This window comes from Leopardus geoffroyi, chromosome B1 (assembly GCF_018350155.1).
Source record: "Leopardus geoffroyi isolate Oge1 chromosome B1, O.geoffroyi_Oge1_pat1.0, whole genome shotgun sequence".
Taxonomy (NCBI): Eukaryota; Metazoa; Chordata; class Mammalia; order Carnivora; family Felidae; genus Leopardus; species Leopardus geoffroyi.
In genome coordinates, this window is record NC_059327.1 from 31,006,114 (window position 1) to 31,029,868 (window position 23,755).

General features: G+C 45.0%; 1 protein-coding gene across 9 annotated transcripts in view; it reads left to right on the top strand.

Moving 5' to 3' along the window:
- The window catches only part of ADRA1A (adrenoceptor alpha 1A), a 162,129-nt gene that overhangs the window by 134,628 nt on the left and 3,746 nt on the right, over positions 1-23,755 (top strand). For 4 of the 9 annotated variants that reach the window (XM_045456605.1, XM_045456586.1, XM_045456613.1 and 1 more), the window contains one exon: positions 20,491-21,393. In XM_045456605.1, coding sequence (XP_045312561.1) covers positions 20,491-21,008 — 518 coding nt within the window. In that variant the 3' untranslated portion in view covers positions 21,009-21,393. Of the gene's footprint in view, positions 1-20,490; positions 21,394-23,755 lie in introns of those variants that run through there. The other 5 variants (XR_006707037.1, XM_045456635.1, XM_045456647.1 and 2 more) reach the window with 3 other exon arrangements.

Genomic DNA, 23,755 nt, shown 5'->3' on the forward strand with positions numbered 1-23,755 from the left:
GTGTAAGGTCTATGTCTTGATTCACCTTTTGTGTGTAGATGTTCAATTTTTCCAGCACCGTAGGCTGAAAAGACGATGAGATTTTGTCTTTTTCTGCAGGACTTTATGTCATTTGCGTTTGTCTTTTCAATTGATATATTTGAGCATCTTTGTAATAATTCATTTTACTCCTCAAAGGGTGAGCATGGGTATACTAAAAATACAAACTTTACTTAACAAATAGTTATAAATTTATTATTTTATTTTTGTATGTTTCATAGGATTAAGTAATAGTAAATCAATGTGTCTGAACTTTCTATGTGCCAGGCACTAATCCAATATTAGCTCATTTGATTATCACAACATGAGGTAAGCATTAATGTAAAAGGAAGCCGAGGCAAAGAGAGTTACTGAGAAAGCAGTGACTTTAGTATATCTCACATTTAACTATTATCATAGAACTTGATATGTTTTTGTGCTGCTCGGAGGTCATCCTTCCAGTGATGGAGCATTAAGAGAATTTTATCAGGGATTGGTGATAAATTTCATTAAATGACTTTTATCCCTGTCGCGCTAATCGTATGTTCTTTTCTGATCTATTATTCTTACCTCCCAAAGAAATATTTAACATTCCATCTTACAAATGATGAGAAAAGATGACCACCCAATGGGGAAATGGGCAGAACTAATTAACAGGCAATTTGCAAAGTACAAGAAATACAAGTGACGAATAAAATGCAAAAAGATCATATTTTACCTGTCATATTGGCCAAGAGAAAATGAGTACTTCCTGCTGCTGAAGGGGGTGGGGTAGGCATTCTCTGTGCGCTGCAGTGCTAAAAGCAAGCATTTTTTTTTTTAATTTTTTTTTCAACGTTTATTTATTTTTGGGACAGAGAGAGACAGAGCATGAACGGGGGAGGGGCAGAGAGAGAGGGAGACACAGAATCGGAAGCAGGCTCCAGGCTCCGAGCCATCAGCCCAGAGCCCGACGCGGGGCTCGAACTCCCGGACCGCGAGATCGTGACCTGGCTGAAGTCGGACGCTTAACCGACTGCGCCACCCAGGCGCCCCGAAAAGCAAGCATTTTTGAAGCAGATCTGGGTTCCAATATTGATGGCTCTTTCTAGCTGTTCTTTCACACAGAATTTATGTATTCGTACAGCCAGCAAGCATGTATTGAGTTCTTTTTGTTTACCAGGACTTTTTCTTGTGCTTCTTGCATTTAGGGTGATTACGTTTCATTGGCGGAACAGACAATTTAAAAATATTTCATGATATTGGGGCGTCTGGCTGGCTCAGTCAGTTAAGCGTCCCAACTCTTGATGTTGGCCCAGGTCATGATCTCACAGTTCCTGAGTTTGAGCCCCGAGTCAGGCTCTGCTGTCACCACAGAGTCTGCTTGGGTTTCTCTCTCTCTCCCTCTATCTCTGCCCCTCCCCACTCGCTCGCTTTTTCTCTCTCAAAATGAATAGATAAAAAAATAAAATATTTCATAACATTACACTGTATGTTAACTAATTGGAATTTAAATAAAAAGTTGGAGAAAAGGGGGAAAAAAGAAAAATGTTTCAGAAAGTGACAAGAGTTGATAAGGAATAAAAAGGAATAACATGAGCTCATGTGACAGGGATGCTGACGTGGGGGGTAGGGGGGAGTCAGCGGAAGAGGTATTCCTTAGATAATATGCTCAGGTAAAGCATCTCAGAGGAGGGATATAAAAGAGAAAGATCTAGACAGGCAATCCCAAGGGAAGAGCATCCCCAGGAGGGAAAATCAAGCATCGAGACTTTGAGTTTGGGAAATCTTGGCAGTTTGAGAAATAACAAAGAGGTTCAGCATGGCTATGAGATACTTTATTGCCAAAAGGCAGAGGCCAGCTCCTTGTAGTCCTTGGCGGGGATTTAATTCTTTACTCCGATGAGGAAAAGCGGTATTTTCTGTACAATGGGCTTCTTGGCACCCAATCTCATGGAGCACCTGTACATGAAAAACTAGCACAATGTTTTAGCACATAGTAGACACTCATTATAGTTCATTGTCATTGTCATCCCTATATTGCCATTATTTAAAAAAAATTTTTTTAATGTTTTTTATTTATTCTTGAGAGAGACAGAGCATGAGTGAGGGAGGGGCAGAGTGAGAGAGGGACACAGAATCCGAAGCAGGCTCCAGGCTCTGAGCTGTCAGCACAGAGCCTGACACGGGATTCGAACTCACAAGCTGTGAGATCACGACCTGAGCCAAAGTCGGATTCTCAACCGACTGAGCCACCCAGGCGCCCCGCCATTATTTTTTTTATTAGGGGTACAAGAGCAAAAAGACATCTCTTCCCCAGAGAGAACTAAGTCTGTATGTATCAAAAAAACATACAAAAATCTCTTATCATATGACCCAGATTTCTTTTTCTAGAAATTTGTCTTGAGAAAATCCTCGGTTATGTGCCTTCCAAACCTACCCACGCATTTGTTTTATAGTTATTTATATAGAGAAAACTTGGAAAGACCAAAACTTCAAATTAGGAAGGGTAGACAAATAAGTTTTATTATATTTACATGATGAGATACTTTACGATGTCGTGAAAAATAGTGTTCTGGGGTAAAAATAAAGTAGAAAAATGTTCATGATACAGTAAGTGGAAAAAGTATGGTCACAAAAGCGTGTGCTATAAATACAGTCCCGGTTGTTTAAAGTGTGTTCTTATTTCTAGATCATAGCATAACAGTTTGACTTTTGTTTCGCGTGTGTGCACGTTCACACGCGTGTACATGGGTGCCGTGATTACAGATGGTACAGAGTGTGCACAATGAGCGTGTTAGTTGTAGCATTGTTGAAATTTTTTTTAAGTTTATTTATTTATTTTGAAGAAGAGCCAGCGTGGGGGTGGAGGGGCAGCAGGGGACGGAGAGAGAATCCCGAACAGGCACTGCATTGCCAGCACAGAGCCTGATGCGGGACCGAACACACGAAGCTGTGAGATCACGACCTGAGCCAAAACCAAGAGTCGGACGCTTACCCGACTGAGCCACCCAGGCACCCCAGTTTCACAATTTTTTTACACAATATTTTTTAACATACTTGCTATGATGTTTCTTTTTTTTTCTTTTTTATTATTAAAAAAATACTTTTAAGGTTTATTTTGAGAGAGAGAGAGAGAAAAGCATGAGCGGGGGAGGGGCAGAGAGCGAGGGAGACACAGAATCCCAAGCAGGCTCCAGGCTCTGAGCTGTCGGCAGAGTCCGACGTGGGGCTCGAACTCATGAACTGTGAGCACATGACCTGAGCTGATGTCAGACGCTTAACTGACTGAGCCACCCCGGTGCCCCGCTATGATCTTTCTCAAACTATTTTAGTGTCTAAACACAGATAAACTAATTCAAAAAAGAAAGTGAATATAAATGTTTATGTTAAGTTTCTAGAAATTTCTTAATAATGGATTCAATACTGCTTCATTTTTGGTGCCTAAACCAGGATCTCATTTTGCCTGTGGGAATTCAGTGGTAAACACTGAGTACCGCTTAGCCGCAGAGAAGCCAGACAGCGGGCAGTGCAGATTTACAGCAAGTTCGGTATTGGGGAGTGCCGTGCAGGATCCGGAGCCCCGCAGAGTTGGGTTAGAACTCAGCTTCACTGGCTGATGGTTCTTTGGCAATTCATTAAACTCCCTAAGTTCCAGTTTCCTCATCTGTACACTGGGGAGAAACAGTATACACCTCACAGGGTGTGATAAGGCAAAGCACGAGGTCATGCACCTAATATGAAGCCAGAAACTCGAACGTGCTCAGTAAATTTCATCTGCTATTCTAGTCATTACTCCTAGAATCACCACCATCCCCTTCATGGTGTTCTGAAGAACTCTGGTAGGTATTATGAGCTTGGGAAACTTTAAAAGCCTTAAAACCTTAAAAACAAAATCAAACCATATCTAACTCCTAAGAGCCTTTTCATCTACAACAGACAAAAGCAGGAAACAGAAGGGCCTGGTGTGGTAGAAAGGCCAGATGTCCCTTCACAGGGGAAGAGTGCCAGAGAGAAATGTGGTGTAATTAATATGTGGCCCTAGCTCCGGTCTGGACACAGCATACCTTGGACAGGCACCTATCGTTTGCCTAATAGGACTCAAGCTGGTCCAAGAAAACCTCCGGGTGAACAAAATTACCTTTCTTTTTTGTAACCAAAATTAAGTATTATCGGACAACAGGCTATCCAAGAAATGTGAACATATGTCAATGGGAATGTACCTTTTCCCCAGTACACTGAATAAGGTACTCGAAGTACTTAGGGATCTCAGAGCAGCCTGGCTGGTCATGGTTTAAGAAGATAATGGAGTCCACAGGCTATCAAGGAGGGCTCACAGGTGGCCCGAGTCTTAGAGCCAGAACAGGAAGTCCAGGCACATCTCACTACGAAGATAGACCCATCACAGATACTCAGAACAGCTGGTTTCTGACCTTGAGAAGTCTCCCTGCAGGTTAAAAATAGACTAGGTGAAGACACAATGAATAACCAGGATACTCTGAAAGATGCAGAGTTGGTACAATGGAAGAAGATAGAGCTCAGATGTAATGAATGCTTACAACCCAACACCATGCCCACAAGTATGTGGGAACTGAGGCACAGGCAAGGGAAGAAACTTGCTCTCAGCAGTGGACTTGTAAGTGAACTGCCAGGATTTCTTTCCCAGGGAACACAAAGTGGCAAAAGCCTGTGGCAGGAATCAGTAATTTTATGCAGCAAGATAGATGGTGACTATTTCCATCTCCTGTCCTTCGCTTTCCCTTTACGCTCTGTGTTGAAGGATTATGGATCTCAGTTCTCCTTGTAGGCTGGACTTTGCCTGGTGTTTCTTTACAAGTGGTCAGGCCCACCTTCTGACCTAATCTTACCTGATTGTTTTTAAGCTAACTTTATTAATAGAGTTTTATCAAAAGGTTCTTTGACAGAATATAGTGTTCGTGGTTTTTCACATGGCCAACCATGTCTATCCTGAACAAACAAAATTATTAACACTCAAGAATGGATTTCTATTTTAATCACTTGAGTTCTACATGTCTCTGCTTTCTGAAAAATAGTACATGAAATGTGTGATTAATTTTCTTTGCCACTCAGATGATTGTTTTTGTACTGAACTTTGAGTACCGTAACACTGTGCACTAATTTCGCTATAAAGCCAGTAAAACACAGACTGACTCTTTTTTTTTTTTATAAATTTTTTTTTAATGTTTATTTATTTTTGAGACAGAGAGAGACAGAGCATGAATGGGGGAGGGGCAGAGAGAGAGGGAGACACAGAATTGGAAGCAGGCTCCAGGCTCTGAGCCATCAGCCCAGAGCCTGACGTGGGGCTCGAACTCACGAACCGTGAGATCGTGACCTGAGCTGAAGTCGGACGCTCAACCGACTGAGCCACCCAGGAGCCCCACAGACTGACTCTTAAGGCAGCATAATCTGAGGGTTAAAAGCATGAGCTCTGGCATCAGACAAGCCTGGATTTGAATCTGAGCCCAGACATTTCCTTTAGTTGTCAGTTAAACTCCTTGAGCCTCAGTTTCTTCATCTGTAAAATGAGGTTGATAATGTATTCACATAAGGCTGTACAGGGGAATTAAATGGGATAATGTTTGGGAAATAACTTGCATGATGTCTGGCATATAATAAGTGTTCAATGAATGTCAATTTTATTCATGAACAGATATTGACTAAGCACCTACAATGCACCAAGTACAATTCCTATCTTGATGAAAGTTGTATGTATAAGGAAATACATTAAGCAAATCAATACACATGTAATCTTACAAAAATAAGTGTGACAGGTACAATGAATGAAAAGCATAGGATGCTTTGGTAGCATTTAACAAGAGAACTTCTCTTAGCCTGTAATCTGGGGTATGCGAATGTACAGAAGGAGATCACAGATAGTTTTCCTGAAGAACTGGAATTTAGGCAAAGACCTAAAGGATGAAGAGGAATTAGCACTGCAAAGGGGATAGAAATGGAGATAATATTCCATGCAAAGAGAACAGGAAGTGCAAAGGTCCCGGGGCAGAGAAGCATTCCATGAATCCAGAGATCAGAGTGATCAGAGGAGGAGTCAAGGAAGGTATGCAAGACAGGACAGAAGAGGGAAGGAAGACCAGAACATTTGACTTGATGAACCATGTTAGTGCTTTTGGATTTTATCTAAGAGCCCTGGGAAGTAGTTGAGACATATAAGCAGAGATGTCACCGAATTGGAGTTGCATTTCATAAAGATCATCCTAAAGAAAAGAGAGGATTATGCATGCATGCAGGAGACCAATGACAGGGATCCTACCGGTGACAGATTAGGCCATGACAGTGGATATAGAGAGATGTGGAAAGGCTTGGATGACATTAGGTGGTATAATCTACTGGAGATATCAAGAACAAGGTACTGGGACCAAGTTTTTGTCACAAACAAGTGAGTGAATGTTAATAATCATTTTTAGAGATAGGGAATGCTAGAAGACAAGCAGATTAGAGAGTGTCATTGTACATACATTAATATCAAAGCTCCTGTAGATATCTAAGTAGAAATGCATATGTGGGTCATGAGCTCAAAAAGCGAACAAAGACCTCAAAGTATACACTTGATATCCAAATGCTAGCTACCGAGATATTAATTTTGAAAGTGTCCATATTTTTGGAGGGCCTGGGTGGCTCTGCTGGTTAAGCATCCAGCTTCGACTCAGGTCATGATCTCACGGTTCATGGGTTCGAGCCCCGTGTTGGGCTCTGTGCTGGCAGCTCAGAGCCTGGAGCCTGCTTCGGATTCTGTGTCCGCCTCTCTCTCTGCCCCTCCCCTGCTCATACTCTGTCTCTCTCTGTCTCAAAAGTAAATAAAACATTTTAAAAATTAAAAAAAAAAAGAAAGTGTCCATATTTTTTAGAGGCAGTTCTCGGAGAGCTCCCAAGTAATTGGACATATGTCTACTCTTGCAATGAAAAATTTTAATGGATTAATAATGGAAAGATTCTGAAGTGAAGACCAGCGTTATTAGTCTAGTCCTCCCACTCACCAGTTCTGCAACCCTGAGGAAGTGTCTTACCCTTTCTGCATCCTTATCCATTTGTCGCCCAGATGTCAGGTTGGCTTTTGGTGCCTCGAGAGTTTACAGGAGGTGGCTACAAATGACTTCAACAACAATTTAGATCAAAATGTGTATATTGGATCCCAAGTAGCTAGTGAATAAAATTTAGGAATTCTTGAAACGTAGGTAGATTAGTCCCACTCGCAGAAAAATGTACGTCATGCTAAGCAAATCATTTGTCAGATCCAGTGACACGTCCATAACCTTATATGTGTGTACCTCTTCAAATGCTTCTGGTGCACAATGTCTTTACTGCCACATTGGAAAGGAAGCAAGACGTTCAGAACAACCAACTTTCCTTCCCCAGTGGTGTTGGCTTTCTTCGGAAGTTTTAAAACTTCAGGGTTAGAATGTACCTTAAGGAATATCTTCATAGGATGTTTTATGATGCTTGAATCCCCGGTATGACACCTCAGGGATGGGTATTCCAGGATGCTTCCACTGATGGGAAGAACAACTTCCAGGAAAGCCCGAATCTGCCTTCCTCCAGTTTCTAGCCATTGGTCAGAAGTCAAAGCCAGACCAATGTCCTGGTCTCCTAGTTGGCCTCCCTGCCCCTAGCGGCCGCCCTCTTTAGAAATTCCTAGATAATGTGAGTCTTATGGGGGAAAAAAAAAACACTAGGAAAATGGAAGCCTGCCGGAGCCTCCAGGTTCAAACACGTTTCTGTGCCATCCACTCGCTAACACTGATACCTGTCTTGAGGCCCATTGTGGAGCTAACCTCTGCCTCACCAGAATCAAATTGGAATATGCAAAAACAGTGAGGGTCATTATTTTCTCTTTTTTACAGTTTATTTATTTTTTGAGAGAGAGCGACAGCGCGTGCAGGGGAGGGGCAGAGAGAGGAGGAGAGAGAATCCCAAGCTGGCTCCGCGCTGTCAGCGCAGAGCCCAACACGGGGCTCGAACTCACGAACTGTGAGATCACGACCGGAGCCGAAACCAAGAGTCAGATGCTTCACCCACTTAGCCACCCAGGCGCCCCCCAAGTATCTATCATTAGTTTCATTTTGACAAACTACGGGAGCTTTCTTCTCTTCCCGTGAAAATTTGTCTACGGATGAAAGACAAATTGACAACTAACGCTTGCCCAGGGAATGAGCCCGGCTGTGCTGGAGGTACTCAGGAAGGCTCTGGGCCCAAGCAGCACATCCAGAAATTATTGTTTGTACTTATCAGATGTGTTCTGAATTAATCACCTAGTCTGAGCAAATACAGCGTGGGCATTTCAGAGGGGAATCACGACCGCTGGGAGCAGCCTTTCCCTAGAAATGGCACTGTTTTTGGTAACGGAACATCACAACACACAGCAAGGATTGGTTCTTTTCGGGCTGCCCCAAATACACTTGCCCCTGTCTTTGGCTCTTCTTCACCGTTTTCCTTGTTTATTTTTCAAGCATCTTTATTCCTGACTCTGGAATTTTGCAGAACTTTCTGAACCACTGTCATCATGACCACTGGGACAGTTAGAAATTCATGAGTGGAAGACTTTTTAGTGGACATGGTTTCTTCTGGTTGCCACATATTTATTTCTTAGGATTAAACTATGATACGTCAACCACTGTGACCCCAAACCACATCCTAGTGAACTAAAGATACCGTATCAGTCGGTTAACAGTTATGCAGACGTTCAACTCCTGTTGGTTATAATTTTCTACTTCTCTGTAATACTAACTAGAGTCTTTGGGCACTTGGATGGATCACCATCTCTACTAACTAGTTATCTAGCAAAGTCTCCCAAACCTGTGGACTTCATAAGTGCTAGTACAGAATTTGAACTTGATCTTGAATTCAGTGGAGAGTCATTGAAATGATTTGATCAAGGAAGAGGTGATCAAGTTTGCTTTCCTAGAATCTCTCCGACTACAGTGTAGACAGTAGGTTGGAAGGAGGTAAGGCTGGAAATTAGTGAGCTGAACAGATGGTCCTAGCTGGAGATGATGGTGGCCTGGACTAGGATGGATGGCGACAAGGGGAAAGAAGTTTCAGCAGTCTGGACTGGGAGATTGAGGGATGTCACAGAGGAGTGGGAGACTGAAAGGTTGAGGGTGATAGTGGGTTTCCAGCTGGGACAGCTTAGGGGAAAGGGTGCCATCTACTGAGGATGGATGGAGGAGAGAAGAAACAGCAGGTTTTGTGAGAGACAGTGAGTTCTGTTTGGTTATGTTAAGGATGAAATTGTTTGGAAACATCAGGAAAGATGTCCAGTAATAGTTGTATATGCAGAACTGGAGCTCAGGAGCCAGATATGCCCTAGGATAGAGGTTTGACAGTCGTCTAGGCAAAGAAGGAAATCGAAACCATGGAAATGGACGAGCTTCCCCGATGGCTTTCTCCCCTGTTTGAATATCAGACAGTTCTCAGTTGCGACTACAGAAGGTTTGCCTAAGTTTGAAAAGAGTGAGGTTGTCCACTGCCAGTAAAACTGAGATTTCTCAATATTGCATCTATTATGAAAGACAGAAGCATGGTCAGTTCTTTGTTTCAAAGATGTCTGTAATTGAAACAGTGCCGTACTCTATTGCCTTTTTCTTTTTTATTTTTTTAAGCTTATTTATTTATTTTGAGAGATAGCAGGCAGGGAAGGGGCAGAGAGATGGTGGGGACAGACAATCGCAAGCAGGCCCCGTGCTGTCAGCATGGAGCCCCATGCGGGGCTCGAACTCATGACCCAAGATCATGACCTGAGCCAAAACCGAGAGTCAGACACTTAACCGACTGGGCCACCCAGGCGCCCCCTATTGCCTTTTCAAATTAAAGAGAAAAAGTTCCCAGTCCCTTTTGCATTTTAAAATTGGTTTGCCCAGCTGTATTTAGAAGCCATATTATAGCTTCCCAAGAGACACTGTATATTTTGAAAACAAGCTATTAAAATGCCTATGCATGTATGTTATGTCAGTTCGAATACCCCCTGTTTTTGGTGGAAGTGAGGCACTCAGCTGGTCTGGTCCAGCTTGAGCCTAGGACTGGGGAGAGGTGGCAGGGGTCCACAGCCCCCCCCCCCAACCCTGCTCCTTGGCTTACCTTGGGCAGGGGCGGGGGGGGGGGGATGCCAGAGCTGGGAATAGAGATCAAAGTATTCTTCAGATTCTGCCTTAGACAGAGCTAGATGATATTCCTGGAGGATGGCCATAGTATCAGGGCACATACCTCTGGGTGACCCGGTGAGAGGACCTAGTGTGTCATTTCCAAGTAGGGAATTATCCGGAGAACTCGGATTTGGCCTCTTTACAGGCAGTCCAGAACCCAAAGTCCATCTGCCTGCTCGCCTGTTTACCTCTTACTACAAAAGCACCAGCCAACTCACCCGTGTCCTTTCTGGCAAGACTCTGGAATGAAACCTGCCTGAGCCTTTAAGCTGAATGTGAAGGGACATCGTGCTGAGAAATTCCCATGCTTCCTCCCTTGGTGACCGATTTGGGTCGTTCATGTCACCACGTCGGATTTGTGGTGTTTGGCCTTGGATTTGCATCCTACGAATATGAGAGGCTGCTGTCGTAATTATAGGCTCCGACGCTGCCTACAAGACCCCATAAAATATCTTTATAAGTACTGGAAGTAATAATTTCATGAAGTGCCTGCGACTTAGCTGTACAAAATTATTTGTAGAATGGTTTTGTTTTTATGTAAATATGAGCGCCTCACAGATGGGGAAGATAAAGTGTTGGAATGCGAGTTAAGACGGCCCGCTTTCTCCACATAAGCATATGTTTCCAGCTGTGAGCAATTGAAGCCGGAGTTTGATTCAAAATGCCATTTTCTCCCATCAACAAGTGTCAGCCCCTAATGCAGCAAAGATTTACTGAGAACTGTGTTCATCACTGAGGGAGATGTAAGGGACAAGAAGCGGTGTGTGTCTTTAGAGAGACTAGAACCGTAAGCATTGAACATGTCACTCGTTCACTGGTGTTTATCATGGCTTACCGTATGCCATAAACTGTCAGAGGTGGTGAGGAAACAGCAACGAAATGGAAAGACAGGAACTTCTGCCCCTCAGGGAGTTTGTATTCAAGAAAAGCTGGGGGGAAAGAAATAAGTATAGAAAGGAGGTAGCGGTCAGAGTGGCTAAAATGAACAAATCAGGAGACTATAGAGGCTGGCGAGGATGTGGAGAACCGGGAACCCTCTCGCACGGTTGGTGGGAATGCAAACTGGTGCAGCCGCTCTGGAAAACAGTGTGGAGGTTCCTCAAAAAACTAAAAATAGATCTACCCTATGACCCAGCAAAGCACTGCTAGGAATTTACCCAAGGGATCCAGGAGTGCTGATGCATAGGGGGACATGCACCCCAATGTTTATAGCAGCACTCTCAACAATAGCCAAATTATGGAAAGAGCCTAAATGTCCATCAACTGACAAATGGATAAAGATGTGGTTTACATATACAATGGAATACTACTTGGCAATGAGAAAGAATGAAATCTGGCCATTTGCAGCAACATGGATGGAACTGGAGGGTATTATGCTAAATGAAATAAGTTAGGCAGAGAAAGACAGATACCATATGTTTTCATTCACCTGTGGATCTTGAGAAACTTAACAGAAGACCAGGGGAGAGGGGAAGGGGAGAAAAAAGTCACAGAGAGGGAGGGAGGCAAACCATAAGAGGCTCTTAAGGACTGAGAACAAACTGAGGGTTGATGGGGGTAGGGGAGAGGGGAAAGTGGGTGATGGGCACAGAGGAGGGCACCTGTTGGGATGAGACCTGGGTGTTGTATGGAAATCAATTTGACAATAAATTTTATTTTAAAAAAGAAGGTGGTAATGAGTGCTCTAGAGAAAAGCACTGAGGTCCAACGATTAGGGGGAATGGGGGAAAAGACAAGATAGACTGCCATGCGGAAGGGTTCATGAATGAGCTGGAGTTTGAACACAGCTTTGAAGTGAGACCATCTGAATGGATTCCAGATGGATGGAGGTAGGGGAGAGGGACAGTCCTGAGAGAGAAGCAGGAGAGTGAAGGGCAGAGCCATCATCACGTGGATAGATTAACCAAATTACGGTGAACAGTCTGCCATGGCCAATAGAAAGCCTTGGTGTTGGAAATTCGGAATTCAATTTCACGAGCATTTATTGGAAGTACTCACAGGATGTAACCTCCAAGAACAGGAACCATATGCATTTTCCTGACCATTCTAGCTCCAGTCTCTACAAAAGGCTGTCTGATTGAGGGTGCTAAGTGCATCATTTGTTACATGAATGAATAATGGGTGAGGAGGTTGTGCAAGGCTGGTGAAAACCAAATGATGAAGGGCCTTGAGTGACAGGTGATGAGCTTGTATTTGATCTTGTGATCAGCCCAAAGATAATTTACAACACGCATCCTGACAGATCTCACCATTATGAGGTTCCCTTAACTGTATTGCTGAGCCTTTTGGAACTCCTCCCTTCCTTTTTGTTATTTGTGAAAATTTTTCCTCGTGGCTTCCAGCCATTGCTTCTCTTTCTGTCCCATCCCCTTGGAGACGACCAGCATCATAGCCACTCAGCAGCCCCCATATTACCGAGGGGCATGGGGGCCCTGGAGCTGCCAGCAGGCTGACCATGCTGTGCTCCGTGCCAAAAAGCAAATGCCATTCTTGCTCCGTGTGACTCACTGTCAGTGGGGCTCCGTGTTGCATGTGTCCCTCACGGGTGTATCTCATGACCACAGCCCTTGGATGTCTCCTCTCAGCCCTTCTTCCCCTCCAGCTTAGACACAAATCTCCAGGAAGGACATTAGGATGTCCTCCGCAAAACCCAGCCCCAAACCTTGGGTTCCCTCCCTTCCGGTCTGCTGTCTTCCCTTCCAGCGATCCCTCACAGGGTTCCTTAATCATCTCGCTTGGCCAAGTGACTGGCCATTTGCAGCAACATGGATGGAACTGGAGGGTATTGTGCTAAATGAAATAAGTCAGGCAGAGAAAGACAGATACCGTCTCACTTTTGACCACTTCAGTTTTCCTCGACGTTGAATGCTTTTATAGGGGGCAAGGGGTGGCAACGATGGCTTGGTGCAAACCTTTCATTTTACAGACGTGGAAACTGAGGCTCGGGAAGGGAGAGTGACTCACCCAGCTTTAAACAACGATCCGCGCCTTCTTGGTCCCTGGTCCCAACGAGGCTGCAGGGTGATGACCAGGCACTGTTGGCCTAACAGTGATCAAGGCTGGAAGTGAAGAGACGCTCCATGCTCTGCCTCCATAATGCAGGGGTGCTGGGACGGGTGTGGAGGGAAAAGGCAAGTCTTAAAGGTGTTTCAAAGGCAAATGTCAGTGAGGCTTGGGGACCGGTTGCAATGTAAGAGGCAGAGAGGAGGAGGAGGAGGAGTCAAGTACGCATCCTCCTTTCGGACACCGAGCCAGACCCTGGAGTGGCACTCCAGTAAGCACAACAGCCTGGGCCTCTTGCACGCTCCGGAGGGTAAGACGATCAAAGAAAACTTACGTGGGACGGGGTCAAAACGTCCACGCTTCCAGTTGTGCTTGTACTTGTACTTGTAGATAGGTAAGTCAGAGGCTGTGATGTATGGCATGTGACCACAGTTCATAACACTGTATTGCAGACTTGAAAGGTGCTAAGAGTAAATCTGAAGAGTCCTCATCACGAGGAAAAAAGAAAAAAAGTTTGAGAACGTAACCACGACACGCGCCACGGAAGAAAGCAACCACGCCAGGCTGAGGACTACTCTTCTTCAGACCGGGTGGTTGGAGGAAGCTTGTGTGGAGAGATGACGTTTCAGACGGGAGACCCGAAACAAGGGTGACCCTAACGAACGTGGTAACGTTTGGGAAATAAACTGGTTCGTGAAAGGAGAGCACTTGTAAGGAAAGCACCGGTAAAAGAACAAGACGACGTAGTTGCTAGCATTTTCCCAAGTCGAGTTGTGCTTTGTGAAGTAAAGGAGGAAAACATCTTGCTGGCTTTTGGAAGCGTTTGAATTATGGATTCATTTCAAAAGGAAACACACCACACGAGGTGCTCTTTAGGGTCTGACACAGCTGGACACGAGTTCTTCTCCCCCGAGTTATCGCGGGGGTTGGGGCCAAACACGGGTGATCTAGAAGACCCGGTCCCCTTTTCTGAAAAGAGAAATGCTGGTTGGGGCTTTGACAACTGGTGAGAGAAGCCTTTTGTAGAGCTTTGACTTGAGCAGCCTGGACTCCTCCTGAGTAAAATCCCTAATTCTGCAGAGCCACGCTTGGCCAGCCAGAAGGGTCTCATAAAGAGTGTCTCCCGATTGGGGTGCCTGGGTGGCTCAGTTGGTTAAGCGTCCGACTCTCATTTTTGGCTCAGGTCATGATCTCGCAGTTCATGGAATCGAGCCCCGCATCGGGCTCTGTGCTGACCTTGTGGAGCCTGTTTGGGATTCCCTCTCCTTGGGATTCACTGACCTTCTCCCCATGCTTGAAACATGCGGGGTGCTTTTCTGCCTCAGGGCCTTTGCATCAACTCTTCCCTCTGCCTAGAACACTCAGCTGTTTCTCATCCTTTAGAACAAAACTTAAATCTCACCTCCATCAGGCCTACCCTGAGCATCAGATCTAAAGAATCCCTCTCTCTCTGCCCCTCCCCCGTCATGCTCTCTCTCAAAATAAATAAATTAACTTTTTAAAAAACGTGTCTCCCACTTGCAGAACTGTGAGGTATGAGAGAATGCCTCCCCAGGTGACCTCTTTTCTCGCCTGGGCTGGAAGAAACAGTGGTTCTTGACAACAGAAACCGGAGACTAATGTACCCCAGTCCCTGGGGAAAGGGAAAAGGGCCAGCACTGCCCTCCGCACTGGGCAGTCCCCGTAGCGCCCCAGGTTTCTTCTGTTCCGTGCCGTGTGCATCTTTCCCCTACTCACTGCACCCTGCCACACTTCCAGCCTTCCTCTGCTTGACTGCTATCCCAGCTTCCTGCCAGAAAGTTCAGAAAAGACTCAACATATTAACTCTCTGAGAGGAGCAACCATATCATTTCCCTAACACCCAGAGCTCAGTTAAATAGAAAAGAGCAGGTCCTTCTAAAGAGGTGTTGAACTAACATCGTCTTGCCCCATTTGTAAGCTTAATGCTGTCATCAGGATGAACGGGCTCAGTGAGGTACACCGGCCAGTGGTACGGCTGGTTCTCAGTAGCTGGGAGCCAGGCTTAGCCAACTTTTGTGTCCCCGAGACCACAATGAGAAACCAATGGAAGCTGAATCCTGTTTTCTCAGGAAAATGAGTCTCCGTACATACACAGACTTGTATTTCACTTCATGGGAGTCCTATCCATGAATCTTAAGTTGAGAGCCTGGGTTCCAGCTCATGGTTCATCTGGCCAGCATTGTTAGATATTCTGACCATCATTCTAGGTGGATAACCTAAAGACGCCTGTCTGGCTGAGGACTGCTCAAAGGTGGTCCCTGGATGAACCTCAGGAAGGCTCAGGCATGTCACTGTGACAGCCAAGCTGGGAGCCCAACCCAGAGACATCTGGTAGATTCTGGGATGATAAGAAACTTGGGCCTGTGCTTACCCTGTGATTCCTATAGCTTTTGGCTAGGATTTTGTTCAACGGGGCAGAGTTTGCTTCTTGGTAAGAAGATGCCAACTGACCTGGCCTGCATGTTGCTTGGACCGGGACTTCCTGGTCTGGGGAACTGGCCGCCTCTTTGTAAGACAGCTCGGATCTCTCCTCTGTTCATTGGATGCATACCAGTCACATTAGACTGGTACCACACTCACAGAGAGACCACTGGTTGGATGGGGAGAAACAATGAGGGTCATTTTCTCCCATGGTCACATAACATTAGCTGCTTCTTTTGGAGTCCACAGTTTTTTTAATTGGAGTCATCTAAACCCCAAGTTTCAGAATGTGATACCCTGCAGATGGGCTGTTCCAAGATCATCGCCCACTGTGCTTTTTTCCAGTGTCTGAATAGTACTTTACGGGTTTTTAAATGCTGTCGTTATTGATGGTGCTGTTCTCCTCCCCTTTGCGTCTCATTATCTCTGAAAGACCTGTCGTCATCCTATGACAACAGCTGGACCTAATTGCCATTACACGTCCATGCCATGGTGGGGTTGCTAAATGGCACACAACACCAGGAGCAGAAATGGGTGAAGCAGAGCAGAACCTGGGTCTGGGCCTGGCGGGACCACAAATGAGCCCGGTGATTTTGTGGGAACCATTCCTCTCCTCGGCCTTACCGTCTTCATCTGTTAAGGAAGGAAGGCAGTGGTGGCTAGGCTCTACGTTTCTGCCAGTCTCTGCATTCTGGCATTCCGTGACTCCAGCTAATTAGGGCTTATCATAACCCAGAGTCTCTCAAAGTTGTCATTAAGGTAAATGTCAAGTTTTCAGGTGGGTGAAATGAAGCATGGAAGCTGGGAGGTAAGAACTGAGAAGAATGACTCATAGCTTTCTGCTTCCATACCAAGTCACCCTGATTCTGAGAGAGTTGAACTGCAGAGGAAGCTTCTAATTACCAGTGCTGGGTTGGAATTTGAGAACTCCATTTGTATCCTCACCGCCTTTTAGAGTGAGCTGCGCTGGCAGAAAACTCATTAAGGAGATCAACACTGGCAGAAAAATTGGTTTTCTCTTGTGTTGGGGGCATTGAGAGAAAACACCTAAAATGTGACTAGAAGTGGCCAAGACTTAATGTCCATGGCTCCCAGTGTCCCCTATCATAAGCCTACAGATGAAGCCTGGATCAGAAATGAAAGGTCACGTGTTCCCAATGGAGAGGACACTGAGTGACGAGTCATAAATGGTGTCATTTGAAATCATCGGCTTCAATTTCCCCTTGAAATCCAGAGGCCTTGACAGTGGAGGTGAGGATTCTGAACATTCACTTCAAGGGTGCAGATGTTAATGGTGCTTGGGGATGAACTCATCTGATCAAGTTTCGGTTGACCAAGATGTTTGGCGCGTCCCCAAAAGAAAAGAGTCAGAAATTCTGTAGCAGGACCAAACGGTGGAAGGGAACTCAGTGGAATGTTCCAAAGCTCGAGACTTTACGCAGGTGCACAAGCAAGGGATGACCTGACCTGAAGGGGGAGGGGTTCAGAGAAGTAAGCTGGGATCAGTTTCCTCCCTTCAAAGCAGAGTCTGAACAGGGAGTGCTGAGGAACAGAAGAAACCAATGGAGACAAGAGACATAGAAGCCCCTATGCTCACGTGGGTAACTCAAAACTCTGGCTCTTCCTAGGAAGCCCGATGAGAAAAACTACAGTGTTAGATACCAGACGATGCAGCAAGGAGAAAACGATAGTGAAACCCTATTACAGAGAAAACCAGAGGGTTGAACAGAAGCTGGGCAGAAAAAGGGAAAGAAAAAAAGAGCAACAGAAGAAGGAAAGCACCAGCAAGAAGAGAAATACAGGGCTACAGCTGTCAAGCAGAGAAGAAAGCCAGGCCACGTCCAGGAAGCAGAATCATGGAGAGGACAGGGGTCGGCCATTCAATCAATAGTAACTGGGAGGAGGCCTTCGAGATGCAAGCACTGTGCTGGGTTCTAGAGCTCCCCGAGCGAGCAACCCTGATACAGCACAGGTTCAGATGGGGCTTATGGTCTAGTCAGAGGTACCCAGGTCAGAGGCACCCAGATCAGAGATGTCGGTCCCCCAACTGGTGGGTTCGACCCTGGTGCCCCACGCCATGGTGGGTGGAAAGCAGGGAGTAGCACGATCCAGAAGCCTTCCCATCCTAAAAAGCATCATCGTCATCAAGAAGAAAGGGATCTGAGAAGAAATGGAATCTGGGGATAGAAATAGTGGGGATTGCCAAGAAGACAGTGCCTGAGTGGGAAGGTTTGGACAGAGAAGGATGGCTGGATGAAGGGACCCCACTCGGGACCAGGCAGCAGCAGCTGTTTTCCAAGCCGGATCCCAGCACAATCTGCCCTTCCTAGGGGAGGAAAAATGAACGGCAAAAAGAGATTGAAGGATGTGAATAAGGAGGGAAACACCCCATGCTGGCTTTTCTCACCTTGTTGGAAAGTTCCTGAAGGAAGTGCAGTTGTGAGTACCTCTCCTAATTTCCGCCAGCAGCTGCTGAAAGAGAATCACCCCCAAGGGAGGATGAACATCGCCAGCAGGAGAAGTGGATCCCACGACCTGCTCCTGTGGGATTGTCAGATTGGGAATGGGCAGATAGACTAGGTTTAGATACATTCAGGTGCTGTCACACACTTAATGGAATAAATTAAAAGGGGTCATTTATGGAAAGGCCTCTTGTCCAGAAAAATCTTCCAATCAGTCTGAAAAGCCAACGTCTAGAGACTTACTTAAATTACCCAAGACAATATGTCCAGAACATTAAAGCTGGAGACCATCTGACATTCCAATCTTGGTGTAAATGCATTTTAACCACCTCCCTGTCTCACCCTATACCCTAGCTGCAGGGAGGAGATGGTGTTTTGAACACATAAAAGGGGAGACCAGTATTTACCTCTTAAATTGTGGACACAGCAGGAAGGCCAGTATAGAGAAAGCCCAAGCGCTCAGCTCTGGGTCCACCAGGCCTGGAGTTCAAGGAGGTTCAAGGGACGGAAGAGATTTATTGAGATTTATGAATGCAAAACTGGGCTCTGTGAGCGTAGTGACCTCGAAGGGATTGTGGGAAATTCCAGGGTTCCCAAATCCCTTTATTAGCATTCACATTCACAATTCATATATTTTTTTTCTTTGTTATTGACATTTTTCAAATAAGAGAAATACACTCCCCTGTCTACCTGATTTACAGAATGGTGAGATCCCCAGACAAGGTGTGCCCTGTTCGTACATCCTCATTAAGCCCAGGCCAAGACATGTCTTTGTGAAGAGTGTTCACTTAATCATGTCACTGGCACTGTTAGAAAGAAATAGTGGACAATCTATAGGCATCATAATATTAAGATGTTTTTTTTTTTCTAGAACTGACCGTATTCACACAAAACCACCAGTCATGTTGGCAATGGCCACTTTCTCCACCCCTCAAATGAAGCTTGAAAACACATCTCTCCAATTTCGTTTCCCCCAACTGTACACTTCACTCCCCATACACCATCTTCTTTCCCAAGAGACGTGTTTTTCCAGTATAGTTTGAGATCCCATAAGGGAACATAGGTCCTAAAGTTTTAGAGGTAATAAATGCTCCCATAACCACCGTCCCATTTTGTCTTCTTCGGTTCTGCAATATTTAAGTTCACTTTTTGCTTGTAGTTGTGAGATCCGCTGCTAAATTTCAAGACAACGTTTGCCAGAGTGGATTTTCAGTGCATCCAGTAGTCTGTCATGACTCTGATGGGAGAGAAGCAGAGAGAAAAAGAGAGACAGGAAATCAAGATCTTAGGCTGAAGCAAAAGGAAAAAAAGGTTGTGCAGAGAATAAAGAACACCGTGAGTCCTTTACCCATCCCTACGTTAGTGATTATCCATGAAGCTTGCGACAACCTCTTCGATCATTATTTTTTAAATTTGAAAATTGACAAATCAAACAAGATAACCCCTAAGACTGTTCATGCGTTAAGTCTCCATGGCTTTGTCACTGTGCTACCAAGAACTACGTGACCGTTACTGTATAAGATGTAAAGAGGTCTGCAACTTGGTTCCTCCCGTGTAAATTAATGGATAAGACTTGAACAGGTAAAGAGGATGGGAAGGAGCATTTGAGACATCGGGTCCCAACTTAAGAGGACAAAAAATGGGCAACAGTTGCAGGAAAGCAGTGCGTGCGGTTAGAGTAAATATATTAATGGCAGAAAGCTAGCTTACGTGGAGTACTTTGGAAGACCCTGAAGGTCAAGTGACTGACAAGCATTTGGCAGCCATTACAGCATGTCGAGCAGGGAGGCCTCAAAAGGCAGCATCAAAACTAATCGGCATAATTTCAGCGTGGTAGAAAACCACTGGCCAAAAGTTGGCAAAGCCAGTATTTTGTGCATGCTGGATTCTCATTAAAACATACAACTCCCCTGCTCAGGAGAGAAGAGATTCGCAATTATTTAGGCTGTGTCTATATAACACCCCATCGAGGAACAAAGGGCATATTTAGGTATCCCCATTTCGATATGGATTATTTTAATGGATTCCAACTTGTTTTTAAATTCAGTCAAAACAACTTGCGTGTGCCGACTCAGCCTAAATTTCATCGTCTTATTATTTAAAGTTGCGTCGCCGCCATCACGTGGTGTTTCATCATGGAGAACTGGTGCATACCCACCCGATGGGTCGGTTCCCTTAATACGTATTGCACACGTGAACCAGGTGAGAAGGGTCTCCGAGGATACTACGAAAGGGCTACGTTCAGAGGGGCTAGCCAGTCAAATGAGAAACCCAAGCGCATTTGGAATCATTTGAAACATTTTAGAGATACGAAAGTATGTGTGTGCTTTTATTTGCTTGTTTCCCTAGCCAGTTGGCCTGTTGGCTTGCAAATAATGTGTATGAATCTGTGTGTTTTCTTCTAGGGTCTTTCTTCCCTGATTTCAAGCCCTCAGAAACAGTTTTTAAGATAGCGTTTTGGCTCGGATACCTAAACAGCTGCATCAACCCTATTATATACCCATGCTCCAGTCAAGAGTTTAAAAAGGCCTTTCAGAATGTCTTGAGAATCCAGTGTCTCCGCAGAAAGCAATCTTCCAAACACGCCCTGAGCTATACCCTGCACCCACCCAGCCATGCCCTGGAGGGCCAACACAAGGACCTGGTGCGCATTCCAGTGGGATCGGGAGAGACCTTCTATAAGATCTCCAAGACGGATGGGGTCTGTGAGTGGAAATTTTTCTCTTCGATGCCCCGTGAATCTGCCAGGATTACAGTGTCCAAAGACCAATCAGCCTGCACCACAGCCCGGGTGAGAAGTAAAAGCTTTTTGCAGGTGTGCTGCTGTATGGGGCCCTCGACCCCCAGCCATGGAGAGAACCACCAAGTTCCAACCATTAAGATCCACACCATCTCCCTCAGTGAAAATGGGGAGGAAGTCTAGAGGACAGGAAAGGTCAGAAGGAAGGCAGGGGGCGGGGGATGATCTTAGGCACCCACCCCACTTCCTACTCGGAAGGCCAGTTCACTCTTCCTGGATGACAAGACGGGACCATCAGACCAGGGACCATGTGGGAACGGGGTGGGGGAGGAGACCTTGGGCAGTGGGTAAGGCTCAGGGAAGAAGGGGGATGTCACACGACCATCCAGCTCTAAATGACGATAAACAGCATTTCCTTGAGGCTAATGCTCTCGCGGTCATCCTCTGAGGCCGCTTTCCACGTCTGGCCCTTGCAACGAAAACCACCATGGGAAACAGAATGTCATACACAATCCAAAAGACTATAAATATAAGGTTATGATTTCATCACGAATATTTTGAGCACACACTCTAAGTTTGGAGCTATTTCTTGATGGAGTGAGGGGGATTTTATTCTCAGGCTAAACTTCCTGACAGCCACGTTGGATATTTACAAGGAGAGGGCCTGGAGAGGAAGAGCCTTAAGACGGAGGCCAACATCCAGGCACATTCTTTCGAGAGCGCATTTTAAACTCCACCATTTCTGATCCATCCAGTTGCTTAACTTGGGTGAAACGTGGCAGTGAGGTTTACCTTTTGCAGCAGTTTGACTGGATGCTGCCCCTGATTCCCTAAAGATGAGGGGGAGGGGGCACTCATTTTGCCTCGGAATTAATGGAGGCACATCCTCAATGCTCGGGTCTAGATAGTTGGGGAAAAGATGGCTTTTCCTGATAGGAGACAGTAGAGGTGAGGGCCCGTTTTTTCAACTTACTGCTACAGAAAAAATTCCAGTAGCCAATGCCAAGATCAAATCGAGGAAGGCTTCTTGTGAAACCTACTTAAAGATCAAGAGGTTGGGGTGGAGTGGGTACTGATTTCATGCTAAGAGGCTGCACACTTACTGCACAGCCTTTTTGATGTGGCTTAGAAAGGCTTTTCTTGGCAAATGGCTTACTTTTTCCAGAACTCCATTATGAAAATTCAGAGCTTGCAGTACTTTGAAAGGCACATCCTGACTTCCGTTTTTTTCTCCGCCGCTTCGCTACCGCATAATGAATGAGGTTCAAGGTCCTGAATGCACATGCAGCCTGGTGGAATGAGCCTTATGATCCAGGGATACCCTTCCCGAACTTTGAAAGATACACACGCTTAGCTTGAGAGGAGACTGACTGGTCACCAGAAAATCAGCTAAAGGAGGAATTTGCAAATAGTTTTTGACAGAGGCCCATTGCTTCTGGTAAAAGATCCAGGAACCTGTTCACTTCATCTATCCCCACTTTCTACAGGGGTGTGGGGAACTTGCTTTATGTGTTCCAAATTTTGGTAAACCTTCATAACTCTGAATATTACTAAAGATGAAGATGATTATGATATGCAAAAATTAAAATATTTTTCACGTGCCACAGTAAGAATTTAAAATAAGACTTACGTTTTTAGAATAATTCTGGACTAGAATCACTGGTCTAAAAACTACTGGTCGACCATTTCTGTGGCCTCTTCCCCCCATTTGAGTAATTTCCTCTTAAGAATTCCCAAGCAGATTGCAGCCCTTGTTTAACTTTCACAGCAAAGGTAGGAGCTTGTGATCTTTTCTTCTTCCCTTGCAGCACAATGATAATTTCTTCAAGTGAGCCTTGAAGGCTAATACCTTTGCACACTGCCAAGGTGGGGGGGGGGGGGGGCGGGATGTTTGCATGGGGATTTGAGTTTGTGGCTGGTTGTGCCGGGACATAAAATAATTTGCCTTTTCAACCCTTTCTGGAGAATGTCCTCTTGCTGACCAGACACACACACTATGTATGCCTTGTGCTTATAACTTTGATTCTGGCATTAGATATTGGCTGGATTTTTAGACTCTGGGCTTGTCTGCATGTCCCATAACAGCTCTACCAGATGTGGGTGTCCTATTATGGATGTAAGCATCAAGAAAGGACTTGAACATACAAAACTTCTCTTCTGCCTTGATAGGAAAGAGAAGTTTCATTGTTGACAAGAGTTTCGTCCAGGATCTGAATTTTAAAAACCACTTTTCCCAGGCTCCCTTTTACAGGAACAGCATCCCCGGGAAAAGAATGGTAAATGTTTTGTTTCCGTAAAATATGGCTCTCTTAAACACATTTCCAGACAAATTTAAATTTTAGATTTTATTTGGGGAGGGAGGGGAAGGGGAAGAGCAGAGAGACAGGAGAGAGAGAATCCCAAGCAGGCTCTGCACAGCCCCCACAGGGTTCGATCTCATGACCGTGAGATCGTGACCTGAGCCCACATCAAGAGTTGAATGCTTAACTGACTGAGTCACCCAGGTGCCCCTAAATGTTGGATTTTAGAAAGCTAAGAATCACCAGAAAGCCAGCATTAATGCGATTTCTAATCAAAACAAGCAGCTAGAAAATCTTTCGGTCATCAGATAAAAGCCATGACAATTGTATTCATGTGAAACTATCCATAAATAAATTATCTGCTACACTCTTCACCAACCACACTCCCTCCAGGGAGGCAAACTTTAACATTTATTTCCTTTCCCATAACATGATATTAAGTATAAACATGCCAATTTTACAAGAAATCGATAATGTCACCCAAGACTTAGTCAAAGGGATAAACAATACTTGAGTTATTTTTTACTCATCCACAAAAATCTCTGTACCTTTGAGCATGCCAAAAACTCTCCAAAATTGTCACAGTTAAACAAATGATTGTCATATTTATACTCACATGTTTACTGCTTC